Source organism: Mytilus galloprovincialis, chromosome 7, assembly GCF_965363235.1.
Source record: "Mytilus galloprovincialis chromosome 7, xbMytGall1.hap1.1, whole genome shotgun sequence".
Taxonomy (NCBI): Eukaryota; Metazoa; Mollusca; class Bivalvia; order Mytilida; family Mytilidae; genus Mytilus; species Mytilus galloprovincialis.
Genome location: NC_134844.1, coordinates 33855332 through 33867670, shown reverse-complemented (window position 1 = coordinate 33867670; position 12339 = coordinate 33855332). Strand labels below are relative to the sequence as shown.

The 12339-nt window shown below is 30.3% G+C and overlaps 1 protein-coding gene across 5 annotated transcripts in view; it reads left to right on the top strand.

The window, feature by feature from the left end:
- LOC143082831 (uncharacterized) overlaps positions 1 to 12339 on the top strand; it is a 59662-nt gene that overhangs the window by 28679 nt on the left and 18644 nt on the right. The window contains exon 1 of one of the 5 annotated variants that reach the window (XM_076258710.1): positions 3290 to 3626. The exons of the other annotated variants lie outside the window; for them this stretch is intronic. Within the exon in view, the coding sequence (XP_076114825.1) occupies positions 3468 to 3626 (159 nt within the window). The 5' untranslated portion in view covers positions 3290 to 3467. Of the gene's footprint in view, positions 1 to 3289; positions 3627 to 12339 lie in introns of those variants that run through there. 5 annotated transcript variants of the gene reach the window in all.

Sequence of the window (12339 nt, the reverse complement as noted above, 5' to 3'; positions counted from 1 at the left end):
AATCGTGTTATGTACTCTGAAACTGGCATCCTACGGTTATAGTATAGCTATTAAGAAACTACTGCTGGTTTCATGTGTAAGACTTAAGATATGAGTGGCCATCACCAATAAAAGAGGATGTCATTGAATTTAAGTCTCTGTTTGGAACGCTTTAATTTTAGTTATAAAAATTGTAGCATCGTAGCGTGAAAAAATAATGAACAAAAATACCAAACTCCAAGAAAATTTTAAAACGGAAAGTCCCTTAACAAATGGAAAAATCATTAGCTCAAACGAATATAAAACAACTGCCATATTCCCGATTTGGTGCAAACATTTCAGTGATGTAGAAGTTCACTGCACTATTTATCTAGAGATGATTATATTATATATTATCGCTTTTTTTCATTTTTTCTTTGGTCTTTTTTTGTTTTAATTTTTCATATCATGCTACTCGCTTGAGATGGATAATTATCGCCAGAAACTAAGGAGTCACGTGGCGTTGCTAATGAAATTGACACGAAAACACGATCATAGGTAAAATAGCGATAAACATATTATCATTGGTTTTCTCAACTCGATTGATTTTCTCGCTTGAGCCGGAACGGCTCAAGAGAGAAAAAACAACGATCATCTATAACTATACATGTATATATATGTGTTATGTCTCTTGTTAATACAATAAAAACCGTAAATATATATTTAATTTTTTTCAACGAACTATGTGACTTTCTGTGAAATTAAGACTATTGAAAAACCTGTGATCATTAAGAAGCGTAAAAGGTGGTGACACCTAGTTCTCAATAATCAATGATTACCGTGATTTTGTTTGATTTTCTATACGTTGTATGTCCTATATCAAACTATAGATTTAATCAGTAAATACACATGCAAACATTGATCTTTGTCAAATAATAAAACTTAATTTTAGGTAAGCTGGTGTTATAATAATAGTAATGTCAATGTTTATATGTTGCTAAGCCAGAGTATACTTTCAACTCAGCATGGCATCTATTTTGAGATTTGATAAAGAATGTGTTCATGTACTTTAATATTTGTTGTTAATTAAAGTACTATTTCAACATGCTGTGCAAGGTCTAATATTATATGATGATTTTGGAGTTTTTCTTTCAAATTCTGATTCCTATAGTTAATACTATTTTTTTTAATTAGTCGTATGTGTTATTTTTGAACTGTAAAAAAATATCTTCGTACTTTTCGTTTTTGTAATCAAAAGGATGTTTTTTAGCCACAAACGCGACTAGAACCACTATCAGGGGAAGGAACTGCTTATCCCTCTTTATTTTCTTTGTGTCGTTTTGTGTAATTTGATTGGGCGTCTTTTTCCTTTTGGCCATGTTGTTTTTTGTCTGAACTCGACTTGCGGCTTTTGATTGTACCCTAAGTATTCCAATTTTAGTCTATTCTGGTTTAGCTTTATACACTTGTATTTCTTAAATTCAGGAGTTAGTGACAAAACTGGTTTTAGGTCTCATGTATTCTAGATCTTCTAAAAATAAATTCTTTTTCTCTTACGATATGCCAACGAAAGTTTCATAGCGATTAGAATTAGAAAAAAACTCATATATTTTCTAGAGAATGAAGATGAGTTTGGTCAGTATAAGCTCTTTGTTGTTTTGTATATAAATCAGTCGGTTAGGTTTCACGTATGAATTGTTTTACATTTGTCATTTCGGGGCCTTTTGAAATAGCTTGCTGTGCTTGTTTTGCTCATTGTTGAAGGCCGTACGATGACCTGTAGTTGTTACTATCTACGTAATTTGGTCTCTGTGGGAGAGTTGGCTTTTTGGAAATCCTACCACATCTTTTTTTATACCTATTCCTGAGAGACAAATTATAAGTACAGTTGCACGTTTTAAAAGCGTGAATCTTTAATTGATATACAGTTGTCACGTTGACGTCTTTGTCAGGGTGTTTTTTTTTTTTTCTTTTCGGAAGCAACATAATTAAGTGTTTAATTGATAGTAAATCTATGTAAGTCATCAGTAGAACTGACATAATTTTCACATTAAATACAATCGGTTAAATTTTCATCGAATTAAAACTCATTACATGTCATACTAATCGAAGCAGAAATCTTTACATTTGAAAACTTCTTTCATCCGAACCGTTTGTGTGAAAAAATATAAGTCAACACATTAGAAATCCTTTCCTTCTCAATGTTATATTCCAAATACCGTTTAAATTGAAAAGTCTAAAATTAGATATTTATTGAAAAGGAAAATGTTATTCGAATGAATATATCTTTTCAACATTTTAAATCTTAAATCCGCATACTTTCCACTCGATTTATAGAACGCCTATTCTATCTAACAACGCGTATACTTGAATTATACTTAACAACTATCGTGATTAAATTCAAAATGCGTCCATTTATGACACAAAAACTTACTTAAATTGATGAGCGATCTATACATAGATATTCACCGAATTTATCATTCGGTCGTATTATTTGCTTATAATGAGGAAAATTTGAGAAGTAATCCGTGTTATTCTACCAGTAAATGTTGGCGACACGTACTGTCACGAGGCTTTGATCTATACGATAACTCCGCTATGTTGTTTTGATCTAATAGGCTTTCACTGATTTCGAAGTACATCTCCAACAGGGTTTAAATCAAAATACGTCTATCTGGCTAAAACCGGTATACTTTTTCTCGACAATGAAAACTGTCGTTTTTACATTTTATTTCTGAAAACTGTTGGAATGTTTATGCATTGAATTCTCTGCTTGGAACATGACTAACTCCTTCGTACGTTCAATGGAATTATACATCAAACTCAATTTATGAAAGCACAACGTGAATTATAGGTGTAAGTTCTCAATTGGAAACATCGGCGTTTATCGAGAAACAACGGACTCACGAGACTTCAATAAGTCAAAAAACAAAGCATGTAAATTTTAATAAGAACGAAAAGAAAATAGTATATTGTTATAAAAAGGATACTTTAATACTAATATATAGAAGAAATACCTCAAATGGAAGTGATATTTACCTCTGTGGAATGAAAATGCACATGCTTTTACGACAACCGTGAAATAAAGGAGGTGAAACCTTAATATGGTAACAATACAATACAAATAAAATCTACTTTGCAATGAAAATATTGAACTTTAATATCCCTTGCTTATTATATATTTTCGCTCGAACTGGAGAGTATAATTACTTCTATCGATACAATAAGCAATGGAAAGTAGATATATAAATAAAAATACATTAAATATTTTAAGCTTGATATATTTGCAAACGAACTGAAATTAGTTAAATAGCACACTTTAAAGAGTAAATTTAAACGTCTAATTGAGAAGACATCTTTAAAATTGTATGGAGACGTTGATTTTAGTGGACAATACAGTTGACAAAACCTTTCACATGCTAAACAAGTGTATGTATATAAAAAAAGGATTGGAATATATATAATGAAAGTGGATTTTTAAAGTACATGGTTAATGTATTAAAAGTATAATGACAAGTGTGGAAACTAGAAAACTTTATTTTGCCCCCACGATGGTGCTACAGACTGAACGTTTTCACATTCCTAATGCGAAAAAGGTTGTTAAATTGAAACGATTGAGGGAAGTTAACTTGAGAGATACCAACAGGAGAATCCGGGAACTTATTAAGGTAATATTGATAGCAACTGCTTGAGAAAAAATAACAAATATGAAAATAAGGGGAAATGAAGGGAAAATGGCATGATAACTCGATCTTCAGTAATAGGACTTATAAATGTAAAAACTGCGGCTAAATAAATATATGTTTGAAATAGTCCTTGAATATAGACTGATATTTTGGGAATTGGAAGTTTCTTAACTTCAACCAACAAGTTCTAGATTTTTACGTGTGTTGGTCTCAAGAATCTGTCTCTACTATGGATAAACGAAAATTTATTATAACACCGATGACTTTACTCGCTACGTTGCTTCTTCGTATAGAATATATATAGATCTAACTGGTCTGTGTTGCACATGATTGTAACAAAGTCCGGTTTAATAGCCTAAAGATATACAATTTGTATTTTATAAAAATACAATATATATATATATATATGTTTGTGTTGCTAAAGGCTATAAATCATGCTATTACTTCATATAACAAAAGTCCAAATGACAAAAGTATAATTGTTTTATGATTCGAACCAATTCTGTTAATCTAAGACCTTTACAACTGATTAGACAGTTTGTTCTTATGTTGTGCTGTTACAACGCTGTCCTTTGTTAGGGGAGGTTAAAGTGCTCACATTCATATTCAACCCGGTACATCGCTTGTGTGCTTGTCCCTGTTATGGTGGCTATAATTCAGTGATTTTCGTTGGTTGCTGTCTGTAATATTTGTTTTTCTTTTGTTGTTTTGTCAAAAGTAAGGTCGTTGGTTTTTCTTGTTTAAATTATACCACGTTTGTTCATGTCGAGGCCTTTTATAGCTTACTATATATTTACGGTATGCATTTTGCTCAGTGTTGAGGTAGCCATATAGTGACATTAAGTTGCTCTCATCAACGTCATTTTGACTAGCGGATAGTCTCATTGGCATTCTACCACATCTCCATATGTCTTTACAAGTTCATGATAAATTGTCATCTTGAAGCGATTAAAGAACTACTTGGTGCGTGCATCAAATCAAAAACTTTTGAATGAGTAGATATGGAACAATTATATGCTATATCTTTTTCTTAACATACATATATTGAAACTCTTAAAAGGCATTGTTACCCCTATTGTTCAAAATCAAATGCTATTATTTAAAGTATAATAGTCTAAAATATTTTAATTTGACATCTGCATGACTTGTAATATGATACTGTGTACATACAACTTTCTATAATCAACATAAATCTTCTCGTCATTTTCTAACATATAACAATTGTCCAAGATCATAATTATAAGTAAATTGGTCCAAACTAAAATTGCTTTGTTTTCTATGTTTATGACACGAATGACATATGTATACTTTTTAATAACCTATTTTGTATGATATAAGCAATATACGTAAAGACTATGTGTTCATCGACAATATCAGGTTCACTATTTTTTTTTAAATAGGAGAGATGAGGTCCACTAACAAAGAAAGCAAGGCACGAAAAAATATGAAATGAGAACAAAAACACCGTGGAAAATTGGGGTTCAAGGAAAACATCCTCCTTATCCCTCCTTGACCCTTTTTTTAACTACATCGGTACTGTTGAAGTTTTCAACAATAGACGTCCCGTATGAAAAGCTATACTTCGTCTCAAGTCAAAAAGATTATTGAACTTTTAGAACATTTTGGTACAATGACCATACGATCATCTTTGCCTCATACACAGACAAGTTACTGTTGCGTTTTTTTATATTAGAATCCTCGGCCAATAAAGATCACGGCTGACCGTTCAATGAAAATGCTACCTATGGATGCAAAACTAACGTCATAGTATTAATGAGTGTGTTTGGTTTCTAATTTTTAAATCAAACCTCAGACTATTTCAGAAACAAAGAAATGTTTACAGATATTATAACGAAATGTACATATTATGTATAAACTCCCTACTTAGTATTGACAAAATCCACCAAAACACTTGGCAAAACTAAAGCATGTTTCTTAGTTTTATTTTAGTGTTTTTGACAAGTATATTGACTTTCATTTGATATTCGTTAAGAAATCAACATTAAACCCTTATCTTAGATTTTGTCGTCTCGACTTAATTAAAAATTAAAATTAAATTTTTATTACAATGTGTCCAGGCAGTGATTTGTGAAAAATCAGATAGCTGTCAATTACGTTTTATTTCATTTGTTTAATAGAGAAAATTCAATAAAATTCGTTTCACTAAAACTTTAAAGTGAAACATATTCCACGTTTTACGGTTGTGTAATCTTATCGGATCTTTTGAAATATAGAAACTGTCATTGTAAGTCATACTTCCTGTTATTTACGCTATTATAATATTACAGATCTAGAAAAAAGGCAATGCCATAACGATTCTAATAGAACATATTTTATGGTCCAGTTGTATCCGAGAAAACAACATGGAAAATATCAAAACATTTCAACTATTATAGTAATACTTTGAGTTACAAAAGAACCAGTATTGTGTTTTAAGTCTAAATCAATTAAAAATACCGTTGGAAACCTTAATTAAATTCAATTTACAGGAATATTCTTCATGGTTCTGGAATGTTATCTGTGTATACTAATCACAAACCATGTTAGCATATAAACCTGAAATCAATATCTCATATCAAGGTCTTTTATAAGTAAATGTATACAATATGAAATGAAAATGAATAATTACTTTTGCGTTTTAATTACACAGTCACGTTAAAGACTGTTTGCTGAAATACTTGTTTAATATATAAAAAAAAATAATTGCTTTGTAGAAACTATTGAAACAGGGTTCCTTTAATACCAAATAATCACCAATAACGTGTCATAAGTGTACATTAACATACAAAGCATTACTTTTTTTCTTGATTTAATCAAATGCAGAACGATTAATTGATTTTAAAGTCTTTGCGGTAGTTTAAAAAAATATAAACTCGTTTTCTATTGCACTTACATATTAAACTTTAATTTTTAAGAAAAACACGTTCAATAGAATATGACAGGACTATTGCTCTGCTTAAGACTCCAGCACTTACAACACGTTAAAGCCATAATCAATGAAAACCACCAAAGCAGTCAATACGATGAAAAACAATAATCCTTCTGTATATAAGTATTCTTACGTAGTATTCTTCTCGATAAAAATTTCTGAAATTGTTTATCACATATATGGAAAAGAAATCGAAATAAGCAAACAACATTTTTAAAGCATTTGATGGACCATTAACAAATTAAAAAAGGGAAGTGAAAAACAAGCATTTTAAATTTACGAATATGTTAGATAAACACTTTCATTTGCAATGTGCCATCGAAATTTTTCTTGCAAGAGTTTCTTTGACCTCATTGTCTTCACGAAATAGCAGTACAATGCTTACACTATATCAAGAACCCATTCAGCACAACAACGATAGCATTTTTTCGTCTCAAGTTTTGTCCGATTTGATTCAAACCTAAACTAGCACCCGAGTTAAAAGATTTGCTTAGTAAAAACAAACTACCCGAACACGTTCAGATAGGAAAGCTCTACTCACTGTCCATTATAAAATATGATGATGTTTTCACTGGAAAAGAGGGGGGGATATGGTCATTTAGTAATTGATCACTATAATTTAAGTCTTACAATACAATTTATACTGATCTTATTGTATTATCTCCTCGTCCTTCAGAATAAAGGACCGTATCTTACATACCGGAGTAGTTTGGATAAGATATTGAGAAGACTTACTAGTTCATTGATTTTATATTAATCATTGTGGTTAGTGACTTTTTACCTTAAGTATACTTAAACATACTTTAAGGTTAATACCTGACAGATCATTCTGCTTTGTCATTGGAATTTGTTTTGTCGGTGCAATGTATTTTAATTTCGTTTCCATGAGATATATAACTACTACAAAATTTGAAAAGTTGCATAAAATAGCTAGCTAGAGGAAAAACAATATCATAAAAAGAATGAGAAAAACCTTTTTAGACAAAATCTGTCTATGTGAGTTGACAGTTTTTTGACACACACTCTTTCTCTCTGTAGAGTAGAGTAATTTTGTATACGTGACTACGGAATTTAAACTTGACTTCTCATAAAAAAGGTTTATTAGAAAGAATATGACCAAAAATTGTACGATCATAAAAAGTTACTTTTATGAGGATATATTTAGTGTCGATTATATAACATACTGTAAATTTTAAATAAAAATAAATGAAGAAAAATATGTTTGATACTTCAATATTTGAAGTGAATTTAAATTAGACCGATTGCCCTTAAAATAGCTTTACTGTTGTTATCATATTATTAACACAAAGTGTAATGATATTTAAATACTGAAGGACGAGAAGTTTTGTTTCCCTAGCAGGTACTTGTCAAAGAACAGGTTGTTTACTATTTATAAAATGGTTTAAGAAAACTATTTGGCATGTATAGTAGATATATATTACATCTAAACTTTAAATGAAATTGAAATAAACATGGCCTACTTATCTCTGAAAGTCATTTTAGAGAATGAAAAATATCATCAAGAAATAAAATTTCTTTTCCTTGTCTCAAATCTAAACAGACTGTTCTTTATTATTCGTCTTTTCTAATTAAATAACATTCATCAAGGTTTACTCGTGATCACAAGACATAGAAAATGATTAAGAGAATACATACCGAAGGGATAGAACAGACGACCCTCCCCCTCCCACCCTAATGTCAAGTTTACCTGAGCAAGTTGTAATCTTACTTTTGGAACAATTCTTATTTTATGACCTGGGAATTTACTGACAAATACTCTGCATGTTTATACATTAACGCTGGCTACCGGGCGCACGGATGGTACTCTGTGAGTGCACCGGCATTGGTACTGAACACACGCCGTGGTATACAAAACAAATTTTACCGGTAATTCCACGCGCACAGTACGTGTTGCTGGAACAACCTTCATCATATAAGATCGTAACCAAAAGTTAAAACTCGTATAATTGAAATATAAGGCAAATCATGAAGATATTTTTAAATTAAATGTATTATATACATTTTGAGAATAAACATTATATATATCCGGAAGCATATATGCATTCACCATGATTCAAAAAATGGATTACATCAGTAAAAAAAGACAGAAGATACCATAGCAACAACCAAAACCGATGAATCGAAGAGGAACCTAAAAAACAATGTCAAGTCGGGGTCTTAGCCTATGCAATAATGACATGAGGCTTTTCAAACTTTTCCGTGTCAACTGAAATGCAGACGTCATATCCTCCTCTACCCGCTGGTTTTTATATAACATATTCATAGTTTATCATATTCTCGTCTTGATACGAGCCTACTTGAATTTTAATATTAAGTCATCTTGCTTAGTGTATTGTTTGTACACTTATGTCCTTTTAAACTTGATAAAGCCCTAAAATTATCTACCTATTTTATGTACTTTGTTGTCCGTGCATTCTCATGGATTTCTATGGTTTACGAAAAATTTGAAACACATGAAATATTTTCTATAATTCTGTTGTGCAGGATATCGAAACAAATCATATCAGCTTGTTTATTTTTAAACTGTGTAATCTATATTATAAAAGTAGCCCATTATGACTGAACTAGTATACATTTTTGTTTAGGGACCAGCTTGAGCACGCTTTCGGGTGTGGGAGTTTCTCGCTGCATTGAAACCCCATTGGTGGCCTTCGGCTGTTGTCTGCTGTATACCATCATGCTCTATGGCCGGGCTCTTGTCGTCTCTTTGACACATTCCCCATTTCCATTCTCAATTTTATTATAGTCTTTCGTATTTTACCAAAGTTGCAATTCAAAATTCTGCAATTGTTTTGTTTACTGTTTTGGTGAAAAAATAAGAAGACATCAGATTTTTAACATTACAAATAGTGACCTTAGTTCGTCAAAAATATTTAAATTTAAAAAATATTTGAAAAGTACATTTAATATTTTTATACATATAAAGTAGTATAAAATGTATCATTGAAGTACATTCATATGTACATATTCAAAGTTATAACATCCATAAAATCGTACACACACTCAAAAAGATTTTTTGAGTTTATTTGTCTCGTTGAAGCATATTTTTGAACACTACACATTACAAATTACAGGGAGTGGCTTTAAAGGACCCTTCCACATCAATAAATTTATACCGTATCAAAATTTTAAATATTTTTCACTTCAATTAAACATGAATGCTTATATCGTTTTACATGCGAATAATTTTACATACTACATCTATATTTTAAAATTATTCATTCATTTCAAGACCTAACACGTTGGAAATTGATGCATTTATCTTTACATCGCTTGAATTTTAATTTGTAGTTCTACTAAACGACGAGTTTAAATCCTGGAGTCATGGGAGATGTTTTGTTATTAAATCATTTGTAGCTTTCGTTCAAACTAAAATACCATAAATAAACTGAATTAAATTAAAGTTTAATCTTTGAAGACTGAAAAATGTCATCGATATCTACGGTAGAGAACGTTGAAAGTATATTGTAAATCTTTATTGTTCAAACTCTTCAGCAAATTATTCATTAGATCCCTGTTTCAGACTGAACGTTGGTTTTTTTTGTTGTTTTAATGTCAGTCTGAATATCTGATTATTTACTTTATTATTGGTCTCTTTCCAGACATTATTGTTAAACTTGAGAGTCTAGACACATATTTTGTCGACAGTGCAGATCTATTTTAGCTCTTCTAACAGATTTTTTCAGTTTGTTTTCGTGTAGTGCTGTTATACCACTGTCTCAGGTTATGGGAGAGTTGGGGCTCACAAACAGGTTGAAGGGCGTACTTGGCTCACACCAAACAGCTTGAGCTATAAAGGGCCTCAAAAATGCATATCAGATTTCAATATGATGTACATACAGCATATAAATTCCAAATTTGTAATATCATAATAAAAACTACAATGAAATACAAAACAACTAAAAATAAATCGGTTTCAAAAGATATAGTGTACAGGATCATCCGATGCATTACTCAAATTGATTTAATTTGTCAACTAAATTTTAGATCTTTTACTTTTGGTAAATCTTGAATAATATAATTTGACAGTGGATTACCGGTATATCAAGATTTAACAGTACAATATTGTACGATGTACATACTTTAGAATATAGATAACATCTCATTGGAAATGTGTTTTTCTATGGACTTTTCATAGATGGGGACAAAAACTGAACAGCGAAAGAGTTGTAATGAATGTTATAATAGAAATTTATATGACAAAATTGTAAACTGACATAAGTACAAGTCGATGACTTGGACAACCTTTAATCTTCACAAAGACATCTGTGATTAATCGAAAATAACTTAAAACAATTTAAAATAATCTCATATACCAGATCAGAGCAATGATGAGAAACATAATTATTATATTTCAATATTGCTGAAAAGACAATCTGAGGAACACGACCGTTGTAACAGTAAACAAAAAAAACAGCCTTTCAGATTTGTACCAGTAATAATTATAATTTGTTGGTTACAATTCATACTTTCATTTGATAACTATTCTACATCATAGCAATGAAGAAAAACATATAGATAAAGCAACATTGCACTTGTTGCATAGTGCATCGATGAGGGAATACCTGTACATAAAATTGTTATCTTTGATCTATATGACTTTGATTCAAAGATTGTTATATAATAACTCTTATCTATACAATGCATATCTTTAATGAAAAACATCTATTCTATTTTTTTTAATTATTAGAATTCACAATTATTATTTGAAGTTGAAAGGGTATTTCTATACAAAGTTAGGATTACCACTCAACAAATCTCAGATGCAACAAACAATATTATGGTGGGTTTTCCCTTTATATTCATTACATATTAATTTTAAAAGAATCTTTAATATTTTATAATTTATATGTTCTAAAACATGTTAAAGCTTTAAATTGTACAGGAGTGCTTAGTGATAAGCGTTGTAATTCATCGAGAAGTTGGTCGTGAGAGTGACATGAAATTAAAAACAAATATTTAAATATACGGTGCAGTAAATGTCAATGGCACTTTCGTTTACAAGTACGTGTACTCCAAAATTCCCCTAAGATTTAACTGCATAACAATATAAATAAAACCAATAACAAATTTAAACTTCTTAAATCAGAAAGTAATATTAAAATTGCTCTCTAATGATGTAATATGAGCAAATGCTAGGTCTGTAATTATCAAGAAAATGAAATTTAAAGTTCAGGTCTTCTATTCTTCGTGAAAGTATACAGCGTATAATAGATTTAAAATCTTTGCTAGTTCTTACCAGAGTCAAAAGAGAACGAAAGAGATCGAAGTATTTTTGAGACAACAAATTTTTGTAAATAAGCTTGCTCAATACTAACCGGAGGAAAAATATCAAAGGGACACAGCATCACTTATGTAGGCCTACCACAGCAATCAAATTATTATTGTAGTCTTAAATCATTGGAGTCTGTTTTTATCAAACATCTGTAGGCCACATCTAATAAAAAGGAATTCAGTGACACTTTTTTACTTTTTAAACTTCCTTTTCGTATTATAGATATAACAAAAATGTTTAAAAAATTGTATTTTTTACGTTGTGGAAATTTATTTAGTTTATACAGAAAAAAAATCATTTTCTTTTTGATTTTACAGTTAAAACCGAGAACAAATATTGTAGGTTACAATTATCATTTCACTTACAGTGCATTAGACAGATCTATAAAGCTACAATTATAATTTAAACATTTAGACATTTAAAATTCCAACGATTACTAGATTTATTTGAATATAAGATTTCAGGTTAAA